At 42.2% G+C, this 21,939-nt stretch overlaps 1 protein-coding gene and 2 long non-coding RNA genes across 8 annotated transcripts in view; 1 reads left to right on the top strand and 2 right to left on the bottom strand.

Moving 5' to 3' along the window:
* The window catches only part of LOC116235479 (uncharacterized), a 45,664-nt gene extending 36,230 nt beyond the window's left edge, over positions 1 to 9,434 (top strand). The window contains exons 5-9 of one of the 5 annotated variants that reach the window (XR_016469739.1): positions 1,587 to 1,698; positions 2,392 to 2,530; positions 3,306 to 3,533; positions 7,206 to 7,316; positions 7,728 to 9,434. This is a non-coding gene — a long non-coding RNA (uncharacterized LOC116235479). Of the gene's footprint in view, positions 1 to 1,586; positions 1,699 to 2,391; positions 2,531 to 3,305; positions 6,212 to 7,205; positions 7,317 to 7,727 lie in introns of those variants that run through there. The other 4 variants (XR_016469735.1, XR_016469737.1, XR_016469736.1 and 1 more) reach the window with 4 other exon arrangements.
* RSRC1 (arginine and serine rich coiled-coil 1) overlaps positions 1 to 21,939 on the bottom strand; it is a 114,172-nt gene that overhangs the window by 26,928 nt on the left and 65,305 nt on the right. For both annotated transcript variants that reach the window (XM_031603684.2, XM_031603683.2), the window contains one exon: positions 18,486 to 18,537. In XM_031603684.2, the coding sequence (XP_031459544.1) occupies positions 18,486 to 18,537 (52 nt within the window). The remainder of the gene's footprint in view (positions 1 to 18,485; positions 18,538 to 21,939) is intronic.
* On the bottom strand, positions 2,643 to 18,475 carry LOC149916642 (uncharacterized). Its single transcript, XR_016469749.1, has 3 exons — positions 12,220 to 18,475; positions 9,453 to 9,523; positions 2,643 to 2,714 (listed from the first exon to the last, which is right to left on the bottom strand). It is a non-coding gene; the product is annotated as an uncharacterized LOC149916642 (long non-coding RNA).

Below are 21,939 nucleotides of genomic sequence, written 5' to 3'. Positions count from 1 at the left end.
TTGTACAGAATTCTTTCAGTAGAATACCCAATAATTAACTAGAATTAACTCGTGTTCAAGTGCATTCCTGAGTAGCTTTATGATAGCTTCTACCAGAAGAAAAAAAAACACTTCTTGTAGTACAGGCAATCATACATGGAAAGTACTGAGCCTAAAGCTGTGTCTACAATGGTCAACTATGCACGCACAAAGAGAAGAGTGGGAACAGTGCCCACACACAAGACCCAGTGCCTGCCTGTGAGGTTCTATTTGCCCAGAGCTGCTCCAGCTCAGCTTCATGTGGTCTTGAGCCCAGAAAGTTCATTACAGACCCCCCAGCAGGACTAGGCTTGATGCCAGCACAAGGATTCAGGGGGCACAGAAGACAACCAGTGAGCTCAATTTGAGAGCCCTTTGGGAACTGCCTCCCTTGTTTTTCACACTTCTTTTCTAGTTCTGAGGATGGCAAACAATACTCACATGAGACAGATGAGTCTGGAAAGCTACAGAGGTGCTCCAGTGTGACACAGCACTGCTCAGCGCATGGGGGAAGGCTGTCAGTGCCTCCCCTCGTGCTCAGCTTTGCACCACACTCATTGCTCAACATGGTAACGTGATGGTTTTCTGCTCACATCATAAACAAAATCTGACTTCGTTTTCAGGATAACTTTAAGAGATTTTTTAAGATATCATTCTAAGATTATTTTTAAAATAGTGGATGCACATCGAAACCAGAGCAATAAGCCCTCTGAAAAATAACTGCTCTAATTACCATTTCCTTACAGCACTCAATTGCAGCTCCTTTGAAGAAGCTCAGCTCAATAGCAGGCACAACGAAAGCAGCAGCAGGGCAGCTCCTGGTCAGGGCAGGCACGGCTCAGCCCCAGGCCCAGGTGTGCATCCCACCGTGCCCCGCTGCCATCGATCCTCCTCCAAATCTCCAGAATAATACATTTCCCAACAACACAGCACAAAGTTGACGAAAGCTCTTTAATTACATCACTGCTGAAAGGAAATCATTGATCAATGGCATTATGGGAGAATAAACCGCCCCCCAAAGCAGATGAAAGCCGACGCAGCAGCGAGCAGCTCCCATTTGGGACCGTGCCTCCATCAGTGCCCACGGACAGCACACAGCTCACACATGCTGCTCTCCCCTCTCTGAAGCTCTCCCTGGCAGGTGTCACGCTCTAAGCGTGGTTTTTGATTACTCTAATTAAAGATAATATTATCAACAGATCTTCATATTGATCCCTAAAACCCCTTTTCTAAATAGAAAATTAAAAGCTCCGAGGGAGGGACTCGGAGGCTAACAGGTAGTTCCAGCGTCTTTCATCTGACATCAGCTTTCTGTGCTATATTTCCTAAATGTACTATTGATTTCTTACTGCTGCAAGCACAAAAATGTAATATTTTCCTTCATTAGAGTAACGTTATCTGCTATTACCAGATAAATCATCTTGAACAACAACAAGCACCCACTGTTTTAACTGAGTAACAAAAATAAGCCTAAATAAATAAGGACCTTTTAAAAATTGTTTTAGATCTATCCTTAAGTTTGTATTAAAAGTAATGAATTTCTTTTTTAACATAAAATTTCTTTCCAGCAGCAGGCGACCAAAATATCCAAGCACAGCTACCTGCACGCTGCACAATGCTCATCTATAACCACGGGCTGAAATAAAAGCAGAAAACCCAACACGGTGCTGAAAAGACGAGGTGGCTGGTTTGTTATTTTTTTATTTTTTACAGCCCTGTCTGGATGTTTGCTATTACCGGGATCAATTACCCATTAATCAAATCATAAATGACTATATAATCCCCAACTTTGTCTTTTAAAAACTCATTTAGCGTTATCACTTCTCTCTGGCAGAAAGACGCGGCTCTAATAGGCACGCTCTGCCCGCGCTGCAGCTCTCCTTATTCATTTCCTATTCCCTCAGGTGGTTCTCGTTGCTAATGCCCAAATGGCATCAACCTGTTGTTTAGCACAGCCATGAAAAGGCGAGCCTGCTGGCTAATTTACCAAGGGATTAAAGCCCTGCAACCACTTCAATCTGTTACTTTGTCTCGGTGTAAAAGCCCTGCCCATGACAGCCAGGCTCCCAGCGAAAGGGAAAATCTCATTTTGAGCAAGAGAAATTCAAAGTGGGAGACGTTGAAAGTAATGCCTGTACATGCCAAATAAAGCTGAACGCAGCAATGGCCTAAAATACAAAAAAAAATTGGGAAATAAATGTTCTGATGGGGCTGCAGGATTTTTGTGTTTAAATACGCTGCTGCTTCAGTCGGTGACAAACTCTGAAACTCTGATAACGTACACAGCCATTTCACTGGCAGCAGCTGGCAACAAAATCCTGCACAATTCCTGTTGTTTTACCTTTTTTTTTTCCCCCCTTTTCAAACATTCAGTTTGGTGTCGATCAGGGAGCACACGAGGCTTATTGCAACGCCTGCACCTCTGGGGACACAGCAGAGCGCTGCTAACGCCCGGCTCTGCAACAGCACCGGGATCAGAAACTGCAGCGCTGAGACCCACAGGGTTGTTAAGGTAATGAAATTAATTAGTCTGCCAGACTTTGCAGGGTGGGAGCCTCAGTACCTGTGAGAGAAGGCACTGTCTGTCCATCCAAGCAGCTCCATGGCAGCACCTCGCATGGATGAGGGTGCAAAAGCCATCAGCCCAGGTCAGGATCCAGCCTTCACCGACTTGAAATCCCTTCCATTTTCTTCCTCTGTCCTCACAGGTATAATAAATAACAAAGCTCTAATATTTTAACACTTTAAAAAGCAGGAGCAATGATTCATACCTATTCCATAATTAAAATTTTATGGCAAATAGACACAGCCATCACTCATCCAGTCCGGTACGTCCAAAAAAAGTGAGAGTTCAATTTATAAACCTATGCAGTATTGTATGAGCTTCCAAGGGAGTTACTGAGCTGAGGGGAAAGCTGTGTTTTTTGTTGTTTTGTTTTGTTTTTAAAATCAAATGCAGTGCAGCTTATGAATTTGTTTGCAACATCACAGCAGCTCCATACAGTGACTGATGTTTAAATTAGAAAAGGAAAAGAAATATTACCAATATTATCCTCTTATTCCAGTGCTACGCTACTGGTGTGAGGCAGTATCCCCAGCACTTCCCAGTGCCAAGAATAAAGATTTTCTGAAATTACAAAGTGCCAGATAAAATGATGCACGACTGTGCCAGGGGTTTGAGAGAAAATGAAAGCCTGCAAATCAGTGCTCTTAACGTATGCATATTCAGGGATATTTAACGTAAGGGCATGATGATCTGGATCCAATTGCAATAAATTTTCTTATAGTGACAAGATGAAATTCTCCTGCTGACACTGAAAATACAGAAGGTGGTGGTCTTGCACGTGTACACGTGAACACACACGTACTTCCTGAATTAGTATTGAGAAGATACCCTGGTCTTTGTGAGCTGCAAGATCTGCCATGGAACAGTGCCCAACTCCAGTCTGCACCAATACAAGAATGAGAGCAACCCTGCTTCAGAGCCAGGCAGCTCAGGTTGGCTAAAAACACAGGTAAATTTGTTCCTGTACAAATGATTTGCAAACGTTTTCCTCAGACTTTAATATGACATTATTTAGAAGTATTTTAAAATAACTGAATGTGCTCCAGGACAAATTCTTAAAGGAGCTTTGCGCTTAATCTTAAACATTCCACCTCAGCTGGGAAACAGCCTTCTGCTGGAGCACAGCACTGCTGCACACAGCACTCATGTCTGCAGTGCAGTGCGTGCTCTGTGCCTCCCCAGGAAAGGCACATTTGTAAAACAGAAGCTGACATCACAGCACAAGGTTCTGCACACACCCAGCTACTTACACTGTGTGACAGCACTTGGCTATGAACACACAGCGATTCTGGAAACTCTTGGCTGTCACCAATAAACTCATTTGAGTTTATTATACCTACCTAAGATGAAAAAAATGAAAAAAACCATCCTTGTGACTTGCAGGGAAATGCCGGAATAAGTTTGGAAAAAATCCTTCTGTGTTTTCACCAAAAAAAAAAAAAAATAAAAAGCTCAACATTAGACTTGCTGCTTCAACAAACTATTATTACATGCTTCACCAGTCCATTAAAGAAAGTAATTTAATCAGTTTGTATTTTCTCAGGAAAATCTCATTCAGAGAAATTTTATTGCCAGCTATCTAAATAGTAAATACTTATTATCCTCTCAAAATGAGTTTTTGCTTGCCAAGGGCAAACCCATCGCTGTTATTGTAGTGCTCTGTCAGAGAAACAAGAAGTTAAAAAGGTTATAAAGATACCATTAACGTCATGGGACTGTCTTGTCAGGACTCAGAAGTGCTTAGTAATTGAGGGCTTTATTCAAAGTGTATTAGCACCCATACAAACGGCACAGCTAATACGACGCTTTAGGCTTTATTTTGTTGCAGCCCTGCATAATCACCTACAAACAGCTGAATACTGTAAATTTATCTGCTGGAGAGCACAGCTCATTTTATCAGCTGTTGGTAGGCTGAGCCTCAGAACAAAACGCCCACGATGCGAGGGTGGCCAGGATGGGGACTGGCACTGGGCATGGGCTGCACTCAGAATACAAGTCCCACCACTACTGGAAATAAGCCCATTTGGTAAGCTTAATGAGCTTTAAAAACTACAGGCATGCTGCAGCAGAAACTTGAAGATAATACTACAGGGGTTAAGCTCACTGGGACATGAGCAGCTGACATCTCTGCAGAACTCCTTTCTCACCCTCTGACATGGACTCCTGCAAGCTCCAGGTTCCCTTCTGCCTTGTTCTGCTTCCTCAGTGCTTGCTGTCACCCTGCTTGGGATTGTGGTGGAAAACAATCATAATTTTAACTCAAACACACCCTTGACAAAGATGGTGAACAGTGGCAGATGTCAAAGTGCCCCCTCTGCACCCTGTTGGCCACCAGATGCTGCAGCCCCACTGCAGCCCACCTCAGGCCTGATCCCTGCCAGCTGCAGGAGTGTGGGGACAGCAGCCCAGCACCTTGGGACAGCCTGCTGCAAACACACAGAGTGGCACATGGGGATCCCTCAGGGTCACCTCCATGGAAGCAGTGCGTTACCCAGGCTGAAATCCTCCTCACTGCCAGGAAAAGCAGCACCTCCCATCTCCTGCCACACTCTAGCAGGTAAAGCAGCATCCAAGGCTGCGAGCACCTTGATAGAGCATCCCCTCATGGGTCAGTTCCACCACCTGCCTCTCAGAACTGTTATCTAAGACACCACCAAGTACTAAGGGTATTGCCAGAACAGCACAGGCTATTCTCAGGTTCATGTCTACATTTTCTTCAGTAACAGAGGCCTCTATGTTATAACCTGAGCAGATTTCAGACAACCGGTTTTGGAACTTCCATGACAGATTCTGACAGCTAAAGGCAATGGGTAGGCAGGACAAGAAGGGAGATGGAAAATGGAAGTACTGCAGGGTTCCCTACACACTGATTGTGGTTGAATTTATGCATCACAGAAAATAATTGGAATAACACTCACACGTAATAACGGCACTTCTATAATATAGTTCAGGATGAACAGCTTAATATATTGCAGGATGATGACAGCACAACATCTCTTTAGGATTATTTGACTGTTGGAACCTGGTTATTGCAACTTCATTGCTCTGACTTGTTTGGGCTAAAACGTTCCATGCGTAAGTGTGCTCCAATTGATTTTTCTGCATTTGGTTTGTTGTTCTGCTTTGAGGAGGAGGTAAATTACTTAGCATAGCTATTTCTGAAGATAGGAGCACAAAAAGATGCTTTGTCTGTATAAAACATGTGGAAGACTCCTCTTTAGTGAGTGCTAAAAGCACATGGGATGAAACAAGCAGCAGCTTCTGCACCGGGAACTCCTTTTTTGTTTTGTTCCAGTGCAATTACCCCTAAGTTTCCTCAAACTGATAAACTCTGAAGGAGAGATTACTGCAAACAACTGTGGCTGACCTCCCCCATATCTCCTCCCCAAGGAAGCAGAAGCCTGGAGCTGAGCTTGTGAGGGAACCAGAGCATGAGGAAGGAGCTGCCTGCACCGTGAAATTCTGCCACATGCATCCAAAGCAACTGGTCGGATGGCTCTGACACAAACACAGTTAAGAACACCACTTACAGCAATGATTTGCATTTAATGAGATCATTGGACATAGATTCAGCTACTATCAGCTCTCAGTGCAAGGTATTACTGCCTCCCTGCTCCACTCCAGCACTGCACAAACACCCAACAACACACCTGGCCCTTCATTTACCTGCACTGACCAAACTGGGCACCTTCAGCCCAACCCTAAGCACTGCCCTGTGCCCAGCAGCACAGCTCAGGCATAACAGGGCTCAGTTCTAATACCCGTGCTCTTACCAGGTGAACACAAATAACCCTGATTTCATAAAGAACAGAATCCTCCCTCAGTTCTCTTGCCTCGAGTTGGTAACAATGGAGTCACGATTTCATCCTGCTCAAAGAGGCTAACCAATATAACATCATTAACATTTCTCAGTGTTCTCCAAGGGCTTCAGAACATAACATGCTCAAAACCTTTAAGACAATACCTTGATTAAATAATTTCAATGGGTATTTTAACAGCATAAAGGGATACACAATGGCTTAAACAAAGAAGTCAGCCCAGAAATCTTAAATAATAAATTACACTGTAGCCATGCAGAACAGAAATAGAATAGAACTAATGGGAAGACCTGACATACACACATGTATTCGATTGTTCAAGTCAGCTGTGATTCAAAATATTTTTTCCTTCTCACTAGGGTAATCAATACAAGCAATACAGCAAAGGGCGCAAGTCTTCCTCCTTGCCATTTAACAAAGACCCCACTTTGCCCTTTCCCATGCATCACAGTGCAATTCTTCATTAAGCTTGTGGAAACACAGCCAAAATAATTGTCTGCAGATTTAATTCAGTATGAACTTTTCTTGCTTTTGCATATTGATTCGTATTTGGAAGAGCGTTACATGAAAGCTTAGCTTTTCTCTTACAAAAGGCAACGGAAACATGCGTACGTGTGCAGATGGATGGGTTACGTGCCAATACGCCATTCGAGTGAAGAATAAACACCAGCTTCACCACCCTTGCCATTAGGTCGTTGTTATTTATTTACTGTCTTTATTTTTAGGTTTTAGCTGTTCTTAGAAAGCATCCAAGGCAGTGCTTTAATTCACTTGCTCTCTCCTTTTCACAATCTTTGGTTTAGGATCAAACGAAGATTGCTGGTGCCTGCTCAGGTCTCTCTAAGCAGCTTAATACCAGGCAAGCAATTAGGAGTTTTAAATGCTACAGGCAAATATAGCTCTGGGCAGTCAGGGTAAGTTTATTCATCATATGTTTGGGTGATTTTCTTTTGGCTAAACTCTCTAGATGCACTCTGCAATAGTTACTATCCAAAGCTCTCAGAGAAGACCATGCAGGGCTTTCAGATTGGAGGTACTGTTTGGGTGTTTTTTCTGAGGAAAAATACTTATTTATCTTTAGATAAAATTATTAACACACATAATGTGCTTCCTGAAATAGTGGGGAGAGTGGTATTTGAAGCAAAGCCACCCTTTTATTACAGAAGCTTATCTTAAAATCTACTTTTCACGCACATTCTTGGTCTCAGTATTATAAGAAGCCTTTCAAAACAACCAGAGTAACCACTTTTAAAACAGATATTAACATTTCATAAACCAAAACTATGAACAGAAGGAAATCAGTAATGCCCATTTTTTTTTTACAGGAATTCTTACTGGCAGTCTCAGCCATGAGAATATCAGTCACACAGAAGCTCCTATTAAAAGATGCTTGGCTTTCTATAAGGATGACTGCCCACCACAGCACTAAAAGGGAAAAAACCATCTTTGAGAAACATCCAGTACTGTGCTTCAAGATTTATTTAGTCAACACCTTATAATAATCTCTAAATCTAATGGGACACAAACGCATTTCATCACTGATGAAAATCTTCAGCGATTGCTCAAATGAAAATCAAAAAATTATTACAATCTAGTAGTTTGGCTTGCAGCACGCATTAATCAGAAATCATAATAAATCCACATGCTTCTTCAGACAGCACATTAGTCAAACAGTTTTGTATGATAACAACATTGACTAATGGGCTCAGAGTTAGAAGGGTCAATCATAAACTCATCAAATGCTTCATTTAATTTCTTAATTTGGACAAACACAATTTGTTTATGGGAAGGATATCAGGTGTTCTTGAATGAATAATGGCTATGAAACCAAACTCCATTAATCAGCTCTTGATTACAAATGACTCAGAGATTGTTTGTTCTAATTTCATTCATTTGGGTCAACAAAGAAAACATGAACAAACGAAAGCACTTGGAAAAAATGGCACACTTATTACTCTATATTTAATAAAGCCGTGATAAATATTCTTTCAATAACTGTAAAACAAGGATTTTATTACCCACATTAAATACTGTTCTTGGTTCAAGTGAAGGAATTAATATAAATGAGTTATAGGAAGATCATGGAGGCACGGAAGAAGACCTTCAGGTGCTGGACTGACTGTGCTTCTGAACTGAACACCTCCAACGAATGGGCAAACGAGCAGAGAGAGCCAAACTGCACCAACTACCTGCGCCTACCAACATTCACAAATTCCTGTTGTATTTTCAGGGCTGTAAGATCTCTAAACCCCATTTGTATTTCTGCAAGCCATCATTATTCCAGAATAATTCTGCCTTATTGTAATTAGGTCTTAAGTGTCTTCGCTTAATCAGCAAAAGGCAGTACTCTGGGCAGACCAAGCACTGTACAACCTCTCTTTGGGCACAGCCAAATGCTCTCCAGATTTGTTTGTGGAAGGAAACTGAAGGGTGGGAAACACACTGGAATGTACGGGTGTGTGTACTGGCATGACCTGAGGACACACATTCTGGCCAATGCTTTAATGACCACAGACCAAAGCAGGCACCTACAGAGATAATCGCACAACAGATAGTTTACCATGAGAAATGGGTGTTGTGCTGTCGATATTAAGATGTAACATTTCCCAAAAGGCATTTTTAAACAGCAAATTGCTGCACAACCACATATGGTTTCTGCAGCCAAAGCGGCGCATAATTAAATTACCGGGCAAAGTTGCTAAATATGAATTGGTATAAAACTTAAACTAACTGAAAAATTGTCTTTGACTTAAGATCAATAGCAGGACTGCAAGATTCATCTGCACGTAATTAGCACACATATTTGCATCAAAATCATGTATACCATATGCTACAACGTTGTTTCTGAAAACCTATTAGTTATAACGTGGGCCTGAGATACTTCTGTTTCCTGGTAGCACAACAGCTCTCAGATAAAAAACTAACCAAGAAATAGAAATTCTAACAGCTTTAGGTTTATTTCTCGAGGCACGAAACGTTCACTGGCTAATAAAGTTACTGTACATTTACTTCTAGGTTCTGTCTCAATTTTAATGTCCGTATTTACATACCAAAAGGCAGCAATACTCCACTGGTCTCCTTTCTAGGGTACAATTTAGCAGCTACTCCTGGGCTTCTTACACTGGAAAATACACACATTGAAATCTATGCCACAACCATGGCTCAAAACAAAGCATTTTGTTATCCCTTATAAGAGTCTGAAATACGTTCATAGAGTGAATGGCTTTTAGACACCAACACAGCAGCATTACAGCTTGCAGAAGTGAACTACTTCCTTTCACAGAATCACAGAATCGTAGGGGTTGGAAGGGACCTCCAGAGATCATCGAGTCCAACCCCCCTGCCAAAGCAGGATCCCTACACCAGGTCGCACAGGTAGGCGTCCAGGCGGGTCTTGAATATCTCCAGAGACTCCACAACCTCCCTGGGCAGCCTGTTCCAGTGCTCCGTCACCCTCACCGTAAAGAAGTTCTTGCGCACATTGGTGCGGAACTTCCTATGCTCCAGCTTCTGGCCATTTCCCCTTGTCCTGTCTCTGCACACTGCTGAAAAGAGTCTGGCCTCGCCACTTTGCCCCCCACACGTTAGATATTTATAGACCTGGATCAGGTCCCCTCTCAGTCTTCTCTTCTCAAGGCTAAACAGACCCAGCTCACTTAGCCTTTCCTCATAGGGGAGATGCTCCAGGCCCTTCACCATCTTTGTGGCTCTCCGCTGGACTCTTTCCAAGAGATCCCTGTCTTTTTTGTACTGAGGAGCCCAGAACTGGACACAGTACTCCAGATGAGGCCTTACCAGGGCAGAGTAGAGGGGGAGGATAACCTCCCTCGACCTGCTGGCCACGCTCCTTTTAATGCACCCCAGAATGCCGTTGGCCTTTTTGGCCACAAGGGCACACTGCTGGCTCATGGCCAACCTGTCGTCCACCAGGACACCCAGGTCCCTCTCCACAGAGCTCCTCTCCAGCAGGTCATCCCCCAACCTGTACCGGTGCATGGAATTATTCCTCCCTAGGTGCAAGACTCTACACTTGCTTTTGTTAAACTTCATCTGGTTCCTTACTGCCCAGCTCTCCAGCCTGTCCAGGTCTCGCTGAATGGCAGCACAGCCTTCGGGCGTGTCAGCCAATCCTCCCAACTTCGTATCATCAGCAAACTTGCTGAGGGTGGCCACTACCCCCTCATCAAGGTCATTGATGAAGATGTTGAACAGGACCGGTCCCAGCACCGACCCCTGGGGAACACCGCTGGTTACAGGTCTCCAACCAGACTCTGCACCGCCAATGACAACCCTCTGTGCTCTGCCAGTCAGCCAGTTCTCAACCCACCTCACTGTCCACTCATCTATCCCGCACTTCCTCAGCTTCGTTATAAGGATGTCGTGGGAGACAGTGTCAAATGCCTTGCTGAAATCAAGGTAGACTACATCCACTGCTCTCCCCCCATCCACCCAGCCAGTGACAACATCATAGAAGGCCACCAGGTTGGTCAAGCACGACCTCCCCCTGGTGAACCCGTGCTGACTACTCCTGATAACCTCCTTTTCTTCCAGTTGTCTGGAGATGGCATCCAGCACAATCTGTTCCATCACCTTTCCAGGGACAGAGGTGAGGCTGACTGGCCTGTAATTACCTGGATCTTCCTTCTTGCCCTTTTTGAAGACTTTCAGGTATATTTTCTTCTCTACTCAAATTAGTTTAATTAAAACATCGTATTTTTTCAGCAATCATGAAAAAGAAGTTGAAGATATTATCGATTAAGTAACTGTTTGCTCACCAACGACACAAAACAGCTGCACATCAAAACCACATACTCCATAAGGACAAGACCATTAATATGATTTAAAAATAATTACTTGGATTAATGACTCTTAATTATATAGCCGTAGCTTTGCATGCAGAAAGTATTTTTTTTTTTTAGTACCCTAATGAGATTATGTAGCTTTGCCAACAAATTAGGAGCAAGTAATGTATGAATAAATGTATTTAATGCCCAGCTGTGTAAGCACTTGTGCCTGGCTGTAAAGCTCACTGCTGCACACTGACCAGGTGAGTTCAAGAACTGCCTGCATCCTTGTGCATCTTTGTTGCAATTACTTCCAATTCTCATCAAACACACAATATAAAAAATAGCTACCACTATTTTATTCTAGATCATAAAAGATCCGTTTTCTTGTCAGTGTGTTTTTTGTTGTTTTTATTATTATTATTTACTCACATAATGTGTAATTATTACATGCACTACTGGCTTGATTCCAAATGCACACTGTGTTAAAATACACAAACCCAGCTCTTCACAAATCAGGCTCTCATGAGGGAAAATAAGTGTTAATTTTATTTCAAACTATCAACAGCCTTTCAGCTTTTCTGCTGCTTTGAGACTAACACAAGAGCACAGATGGAACTAGACCTGAAACGTTCTGATAAAGACTCTGAAATAATAAACTGAAAAAATTAAATAATATCTATTGGTAGGGGTGAGTGCTACATGTCTACATTTCATAATGAATGGCAATGACCTAAAACAGAGCAGCATACCACCTGGCCACCAATAGCTAGGGGCAATGAAATTCACCCAAGAATCCCAATGTGAAGATTGGGCTGGGAGCAGCCAAGTGGGGCAGGGCCACCTCTGGGTGCTCAGCCCCCCAGCAGTGCCATTGGCCTTCCACAGAGACAAGCAGGTCGTTAGGACATGGAGGACTGGGAAACTCACAGCTAGTTGCCCAGGAAGGTCTGAAACTGTCTGAGAGAACCGGCAACGTGATGGGAAGTTCAGCTGAGAAACAGAACAACGTCAAAAGCCCACACTGACCTACCAGCTTGGCCGGATGGATATTTCTCAGGCTTTTCTTCTCCTCAGTCCTGAGGGCTCTGCACATTACTAAGCACTATGGGAAGGATCACAACCAAGCCAGAAAGACTCCCAGTAATGATTCCAAGCTTGTCCATCATAATGAACATACGATGATGCGCTTACTTCCCTTTAAAAATTCTACTCCAAAGTCTAATTGCAGTAGAAGTTTCAGTTGGAAACTGCTACCTGCTGACCAAGTAGGAACCAGCAGCTGGCCTAGAAACTGGGTTCACTAAGCAAGTATTCCAACCAAACCTGAGCCACAGTGTGAAGAGAGGACACGGAGAGGGCACTAAGGCAGGCATTAAGGAAGAAAAGACATCAATGACAATTTGTAGGGCTATAAGCAATTAATGCCAGTAGCTGAAACCACAGCAGCAATGGGAACAACAGCTTCTCCTCCGATTTGTACCTGAGCACACCTTTAAAAAACAGGTCTTCAGCAAATGAAATCAACAGCTGTGATGTACAGAAATTATTCAATGGGACATTCGTGCTCACGGGATTGAGATTTCCATACAAATAGAAGTAAAACTCAGTGTTGATGGACGCAGCTTAAAGCAACTGTTTGATACTGATAGAAATAAGGAGCTGGTATCAAGTCAGACTGAGCATATGCACATACTAGTTGTATTAATTAATCTATTTTTCAATTTTCAGCAGCTTTTAAAATCGTAAAAATTTCTAGTTCTGGATAAAAGAGTATTTTATAAGTTATATTTTACCCATATCACGGAAACCTGAAGTTTCTATGTCCTATTTCACCCTTTGCTTATATAAGCCAACACACATTATCCATCCTTCTAAAGCCATTCGGATAATTACAAACCCCAAAATCAAAAACTAAAAATAAAAAAAAATAAAAACAACAATAAAAAACCCAACACAATAAATCCATAAACATTTTACACTTTAGAAGTTTGGTATCCAAAGCTAAGCACCAGTAAAATGAAAGTTTTCGTACTTGTTGCCACCTGCTTGCCTTACTGCTTTGCATAGCTAGCAAAGAGCAAAACAGAGGCCATCCTATTTAACTAAACAGTTTTTATTAAAGTAAAAGAAAAGCAAGAGTCTATAAAGTAGCGAGTGATCCTATTAGTTCCACCAGACTAAAATCATACAGTCTACGTATGTGGTCCTTTCAGCCACATCTGTTATGAGCCACTGTGATACCAGAAAATAGAGAATATTGGGCTATGTATTTATCAGGCACTGGGAGCACAAATGAGGATTTTTCTCTCTAATAAAATGTATTATAATGGGGAGATAAAGAAACACATAAATATTATAAAACACTTGCATTCTTACACGGGCTAAAGACAAAGTGCTTCTATTCCATTATTTTCTCTGTAAGGACTATGTAAAATGTAATAAAGATGCATGGTACAAAATTAAAGGGAGCAATCTGATAGCATAATTCAAAAGATAATGAGTAAAATAGCTGATACCCAGAACTGCTGCCAAACAGATCTGATAAATGGTAAACGCTTATTTCTATTCATTAATTTCTCCCGCATCTTGCTAATGTCATATTAGGGCCTCAGCTCTCCAGTTGCCTTTAAATAAACTCTATCAAGAATTCTTTGCACAAAAATGCCCTATTCTTGAATGCTCTTTCAGCCATAGATTGAAATGCAGATTCCAAAAATAGATCAGTCACTTATTTCAACTCTAGACCTTTGAAAATCCAGATCAATTGCCTTTTGTAATCGTCTTTATAAGGACAATAAGAAACCTCCACTTGGAACATTTTTCAATCTACTCTGCTAGGATTGATGGCTGGCAAGGTCTACATTCATATCAACACATTTCCATTTAGGGATATTTGTCCATGTTTTTATCTTAACGAGGAAACACGGATGCCATACAACAATTAATGGCACAAATTTACTGCCTTTCAAGGTCCGAGGTTTCCCACCACTCTCATCACTTTTGGCGAAGCAGGATTCAGCGCACGGCAAACTTCTTTCTTAACATTTGCAATACGAGTAAATGCTTAATAGCAAACCGAGCTCAAATCTCCTGTGCTTCTCGGTAATGAAGGCTGGGAAAGGAATCACAGACACCCAAGTGGTTTGGCAACTGTAAGTGACAGAAGCTCTGCTAAATCCTCTGTTTACACTGGGGATTAGTGGGAGATTGTGCGGCGCAAAGCGAGCTGGCCATGGTCAAGGGAACCTGCTCCTGTCAGCCCGGGGGCAGCCGCACAAAGCCCGGTCCTGGTAGGAAGTGACCCATAAACGTATTCCCGCGAAGGATTTGCACTAAGCCAGGCTGCCTCATAGAAACTCCATATGACCATTAACTGGCCTGCAAGGCCTGCCAGGAGGCCTAATTACAGGCCTACAGAGCCCAATAACAAAAGCTGAAGAGCTTTAGCCTAGGGATGATCTGCTTTATACTGACTTGAGAGAGTCCATATAGAGCGACAAAAAGAAAGAGGTTTAGCTTTAAAATTCTCCCAAGAGACAAAGCATTGTAGCTAAGTCTGGAAGGCCCACATGCAACATACTTCAGATAGGCTTAAACATCCCACCCCCCCAAAATTAACATTCAACTATTGCCTGCTTAACATCTGCTCGAGCATGGCGAGCTGCTGCAATACTGTCAGAGTGCCCTAAAAAGGCCTCCGTGTGCCTAAATATTAAGGAGGATAACGGAATAAAGCCATGCAAATACAAACGTGCACATGAGACCCACAGCAGTTTTTGTAAATCAAAATCCAGTTACCCTAAGAATTAGAGGGGAGTGCTTCGGCGTCTTCAAATGTTGCGCTCCTTAATGAGAACACAGATACTGAAATTAATCTGTGCTAACAAAGAAAAGCGGTATTTAACAAAGCGTGCAGTGAGGTCACCACCAGGAATGAAGGGCAGAGGCAAAGCTTCTGGCATCAACACATCACCCAGGCGTGCTGTGACCACCTTTCCCTCCACTCCCCCCAGGTGAATGCACTGCGCTCTCCCAGCCTTCCTGGAGAGACCAGAAGCCTAACTCTTATCTTCCAAAGAGCAACAGCAAAAAGCAAGAAGCCCACTGAAAACAGGCTGCTTTACTACTTGCTTTCTTTTCACTTCCAGAGGAATCGGTCAATATATCCCAAATATGGCAAAGACTCTAAAAGCAGCTTTAGAGCTTACACCTGCAACCCCCAACAGGGCTGTGCCAGATGAGGAGACAGTTGGACACCCACCTTCCCCAAAATCGAGCATCTCTGGTGATGAAGTGAGCAGTAAAGAGTAAAGGGAACACAGTGACATAACATGAATTTCTTGAAGCCGTGGTCATTGCATGAGAACAGGACATGGAAAAGTTGGCATGCCAAGCACTTTCAGAGCCTACATTCAAAATCCCTAGCATTACTCGTGTGTTATCATGTTCTTTCTCTTGCTTAAAGCCATAAGAGTAAAGCCAAATAATTTACAACTGGTCAATGAGAAGCAAAAAATCGTGCACACATCTTCAGATTGAGGAGACAGCCCTGACGTGCAAATACTTCCCAGAAGCATGACAAGAAACAAAGCAAATCACAGAACATCTAAAGTTCTGCACCCAGCTTCCATCTGGAATCACACCTCTGAAGCATCTCCTGTCTATCTGGCATGAACACGAGGTGAGCTGCTGCATGGGCTTAACACAGAGTGCAACCAGCTCATGGACCAAACCCTTCTGGGCTTGGAGACGAGCTAGGAACTCCTGCTGTCATGTTTGAAGAAAACATCCTGAAATGTTCTGAACTCCAGTGAAACAAACACTGACTGCACACAAATATGTATTTGTTCCTATGTCCAAGTTGAAGAAAACACCAAAACTGTTTTCTCTGATGCTTATATGTGTTCTAGGAATTGAGGGAAGTCCCAGAGAAAACAGAAATGGAAGATGAAGGCTTGTACCTGAGCAAACTTAAGCAACACTACTAGCAGTTTCTTTCCTCAAACCACAAGTCCAACACAACTGTAACTTGGCTTCTCCACCAGTACGCAGCAGATGTGTCCCAGCCTCTCCTTTTCTGATACTATATTTAATCTACAATAGCAGCATTGGTAAAGGATATGTTAGAATTTAGACTACTTGATGGGTTAAGCAAAAAGTAAACCTAGATAGTAAGATAAATAAATAAAACTCTACATTTCCCAGGGCTACAACGAAGAGCAGATCATCAACTTAAATACTGCTAGTACCAAGAGTTAAGCAAAGACCAAAACTCACCATCAGTTTAAATTTAAAGTTTGTCTGCTCTTACAACATACATTTCACAAATATTTTACAGACAAACAAGCTGCTATTTATACACATGAATATTTAATATACTTTGTAACCTTACATAGCCTTGTACAGTTTGCTGTAACCGTGTTATATTCATCCAAAGGTATTTCCAACATATTAAGAACCAAAAATTTTCTTAGTAAGCAAAGTAAATTTTCTTCTAGGTTAATTCCTTCTAAGTTCAGAACGATACGGAAATTTTCAGAAGGAAATGGGCAGATACATTTCTATAAAATGACAAAAGGAAGTGTTAGATCACTGTGGGAGATAGCGTGCAAATGGCACGAAAGGGGAGATGCCAACATAAGTGGAGCACATCAGCAGAGATGAACAGGGAAGGGCCCTTCCCAAAGTCCTCTCTTACACTTGTTGGTAATTTTGAACCACAGCAGAGTTAAAACTTGTTTGTTCTTACACCTGTATACTAACAGTCACTAAAATGTGGCAATATATTCTGAATACAGCACAGCTTTTTCCTCACTTAGCAGGAGCAGAGCAATTCCTACCACATGGCAGGCAGATATTCACAAGTGAATGCACAACTCTGGGATGTACACTGCACTGAACACCATGTATACAAAGAACACCTTTGTTCATCACTGCTAACATACAGATTAAAATTAACATTATTTTCAGCTCATGCTACAACAGCAACAATTAACCTCTTGGTTTTGAGCTCATTGAAAAGCCAACTGAAGACGTGTAGCTGCTCAGTAATGCTCTAACACTTATTTTGTGAATGGTGAAGAGTGCTCATTTTGCCATGAACACACACAAAACATTGAAACAACAGCATTAACAAATCCAACGCTCCTCTTAAACCAATTTAAGAAAGATTCAGCGTAACTGACTGAGCATGGGACTGGGAGAAGGGACAGGGGATGAGCTCAGAAGTATAAGATTCCCAACACCTAAATAAAGATGGGAAATAATTTTTTCCTGTATTCTGTATAAGAGAAATAGATTAACTCTCCTGAATTCTTTATCAACAGTTTGCAGCTTCAATCTACATTTTGGACTTCAACAGTGAATATTTAAATCAGAAAATGTCATCGGCCTTTCATATGTTTCTGGAAATTTCTGGGACCCAAATCACAGTGATCTACAGCTCGTGGGTATCTTTTGTACACCTCCCAGGTGTTAAATTAAAAAATGAGGTGTGACAGATGTGAGCAGTATAAACAAATTGTGCTTTTTTAGGTCAGTGCTGTCACAACCACTTTATCATCATGTGCTTCAAAGATTTATTAAAGTTATGGAGAACAACGAATGCATTTGGAACTATACAATATAGAAGGGTAAATGCATTTCTGGAGACAAATCCAGGAACGTGAGAAGATAGATAACCCTTAGAACAGAAGGCTTTGGTAAGGGGGAAATGCAAACATTGGTAGTGGGAATTGTTGCTTTTAAGTTAAGAATACATATCCTAGAGATGAAGGCTGAACTACAGACAAATACGTAGTTATTACAATGTGTTTGAAATGTCAATTATTCACTTAAAAAGGAAAAAATTCAACATTTTTTAATGGGAAAAATAAAATAGGACAAAAAATAAGATTACAAACTTCAGCATAGACATTTTAAGGAGAGAATTACATATTTCTGCAACCACTTCACATAAATCGAAGTAAGTATTTACCTGCACCAGTTCAGCTCAGTGCTAAGAAATAAAATAACAAAACCAAATTTTTGAATAGTTTCAAAGCAGCAAGAGGCCAAACCCATGAAGACAACGAAGTACTCACTTTATTTCTCTAGAGAAATTTAGCCAACGCCAGCGATGATGCACACCAGTTTCAGCTTAACCAGAAACAGAAGCGAGCGATGGAGAAAGGGACTTGACACGTGCCCAACAGAAAGCAATACAATGACTATATTGATAGGCCTCGTTTTTCTGATATTATAAAAGAGAAATACACAGTTGAAAAATGCAGTGTTACTTGTAACAGCAAGACTTACCTGCTGCCTCCAGCACCAGCTGCAATCGAGCCTTGGCCTGCTCTGCAGGAGTCTGCAAAGAGAGGATCTGTCAGTCTTCATAAGAGCTTGCACGTTTGACACACGTGGCCCCACGGGCACACCCACCATCCCAAGAGGCTGCAAGGGAAAGCCAGCCCCAGCAAGATGCTCAGGTTTGAGCAGAGACTCCAAGCTGAACAGAAAGCACATTTTAGCTAAGCAGCAGTGCAGCAGCCCAGCCTGGCCTTCACCACCATGACCCCACTACACACGGCCACCCAAAGGAGCTCCCCATCGGCTCTTAACATGATTAATATGGCAAGTTTTTCACACTTGCTCTGTTATCTGTTTTGATGTCTTCCTTTCTTCAAGGTATTTCTCTGCACTCTGGGCTGTGGAGCAACGCTGTTGGCTGTGTACCCACTATGCTAATTATTCCAAGTGATGTTTCACTGTGTCCAATGCGCTTGCCATCCCTCTCATTTTGAAGCCACTCAAACGTTTTCACAGTTAAATCTATACACAAACCACATTTGTCACGCAGTTCAGAAGTTGATTATTTCTGTAAGCATCTCAAAAGTTTGGGAGGTTTCTGCTCAGCACTGAAAACAAGGCACACAGGAACTTCTGGTGTCGTTGTTCAGCTCCTGAACGCAGATATTGTTACCCCAACACTTCTTCTGAGAGGCTGTGGATGCCCCGTCCATCCCTGGAGGTGTTCGAGGCTAGGTTAGATGGGGCTCTGAGCAGCCTGGGCTGGTATTAAACGTAGGGGTTGGTGGCCCTACCTGTAGCAGGGGGGCAAACACTTCACAAGCTTCCAGCCAGCAGCAGCTACAGGGAGCAGGTGATGTGATCCATGGCACACCTTTGGCATAACATTTTGCTTTTATGAAGGTTGAATGGCAGAGGAAATTCAGCTCTTCTTTCAGCTAACAGGTTTGAAGGAGTCACTTTGATGGAGGTGATAGATTTTATTTCTTGAAGTCTTCAGGCTACTTCTGATGCATGACTTAAATTAAACATGTCTACAAAAACGTAACAAACCCCAGTGTGGCAGGGATTCATTTGCACGGTACTGTACACCAATGCTTTATCTTTGCACAGGATAAACACCAAACCAGCAGTGCCATGCAGCAGCCCTCCCAGCAGGCAGCCCTCAGGTGCCTGCTGTCTGCAGCACACACACAGCCCTCCTTAGCTGTCCTGGCTCTACGTGCTGCCAGAAATTGAGATCACAAAACAGAGTTGCAGAGGGAGGTAGGATAACAAACTTGTTTAACAGAAATAGTCAAGTTGGTAATTTACAAGATTTTCCACTTGCCAATAAAATCACAGTTTCCTACAGGCACATGACTGCCCTCTGTTCTGTGCACAGAAAACTGAAAGATCCCCAAAATTCTGTGAGCTTGTTTGCTGCCATGTGTCAATGTCACATCTTCCCCTGCCCCCTGATACAAGGTCCAGGTTTCTTCCTGCAGATGACTCAAGGCCTCATGGCTAATTGCCATCACATCAGGGGCAATAAAGGATGACCCTGCTCATATTTTGAGAACAATATTACTACAAGCACGCACTGCACTTTAGAATAGAATACCAATTGTAGCTGTGTTAAATACAGGTCTCCTCAGCAAGACGTCATTTCCCCAGCTTCAAGTTTCTATCCATGCAATTCTACTCAGTAAAATCCCAGTTTAGTAACCAAAACCAACATAATGCCCAAAGGAATCAGCAAATAAGTACCAATTAATAAGCCCATATATGATTTTGAAAGCTGAGCAGAAATCCATCCTTCTGTTTCCTATAAGCAGTGTGTTTCAGCACCGGAGCATGGCATGCAGGATCTTGTTCATCAGTGGCAAGCATGCACAGCTAATGGTGGTGGCTGTGCTGTGCTTGGTAGCCGAGGATCTGCTCTATCAAACAGAGGTATTGTGCTCTTCGTATCTATTGTAGTTTCCACGAAAATAAATAGGAGGCATTACTTTCAGAGCAGCCTACGCATCTCAGCAAGGAGAAGGCAACAAAGAAGCCTAACCTGTACCTATAACAGAGCTTCATCAGATTATGAAAATGACTGTGACATGTTTGTTTAGCGCAAGAATGCCTGCATTCCTTTCGAGTCATCCCTTCTTCATTGAAGTATTAGGAAAAAAAATAATAATTGCCAAAGAAAGAGAAGATAAAGAACTTATTTGTATTACAGAACACCACAGAGGAGCACACAGTGCAAAACAAAATGCCAAACCAAAGAAAAAAGCACAAAAGAGACTGAACTTCTGTCACACCAAACCAGAGCAAACAGAAGGGAGTTGAGGCTGGCAAAATCAAAACTGATAGAAAAACACTTTTCTTTCTTTAGAAAAAAAAACAAAAGCAGAAGAATTTGTAATGTGAATTAGTAACAGGGAAATGCCAAAACCTATCCAGCATTATTTGATTTCAACTCCTACCTTTTCAGACATAGATCTTCTTAAATGATTGAACACTACAAGGATATTTCTGATGTGGCATTTCCTCACTGCTGCCATCAGTCAGTACTGAACACAGGCACAGGCTGTGGCACGACCACTGCTCTGACCTGCTGCAGCTCTACCTGCTCCCAAACCCTGAACGAGTGAGCAATGAGCAAATGGATACACTGGGAAAATGCAAGCAGGAAGGGAGATGGTACCGATGCTGCTTACTGAGCAAACAGGAGAGATGTTTGGCAGCTTGCTCCAAACCCAGAATCATCATTCCGCTACAGATAATGCACAAACCAGGATTTGTTTTTGTTACTATCCAGCTGATGCACTGGCTGTAAGAAAATGCTCACAGATAACAATGAAACACACATGATTTCTATGAGACTGACACGGCAGTTTTACACTCCTGCTATTATGCAGGACAAAACTGGAGAAGAATTTCCAAACAGAAAATAATCTGGAAAGCTTTCAGATGGTGTGCAGCCTCCAAGCAGCACAGCCTTCTTAATGTAAAGGCCCGGTGCTTCGCTGTTTGGGTTCATCATTTGCCTGCTGGGCTGTTTACATAAGGCACAAACAGGAACAGAAAATACTGTAAGCTTAAATAACAGCTCACATTCCATTTCCTATCAATTTGTATATTCTTACAGACCTCTCACCAACACACATCAGTTACAGTCTAAAGCCAATTACTAAAATGTTCCATTAGGGTCTTGAAATAGAATGTAGCACAACAAAAATCTTGATCTTTGATAACCGTGTAGGTCTGACAACATCTAAATATGATGCACATGAATTAAAAGTGGGAAAAAAGCCATGTAAAGCATGGAATAATAGCAATATCTGTTCATCAAACACACAGATGTCTTTGGCATTTCCATTCAGGACAAAAAAGAAAAAAGCAAGAAGCAAAAAGGCATTATAAGCAACATGCTAACTAGGAAAGGGTAATCATTACCCAGAGGGAGAAAGGGAAGAGAAGCCAG

Source organism: Phasianus colchicus, chromosome 10 (assembly GCF_987193195.1).
Source record: "Phasianus colchicus chromosome 10, bPhaCol1.hap1.1, whole genome shotgun sequence".
Taxonomy (NCBI): domain Eukaryota; kingdom Metazoa; phylum Chordata; class Aves; order Galliformes; family Phasianidae; genus Phasianus; species Phasianus colchicus.
Note: the sequence above shows the minus strand (reverse complement) of the source record. Positions and strands in the feature narration are given on the sequence as shown.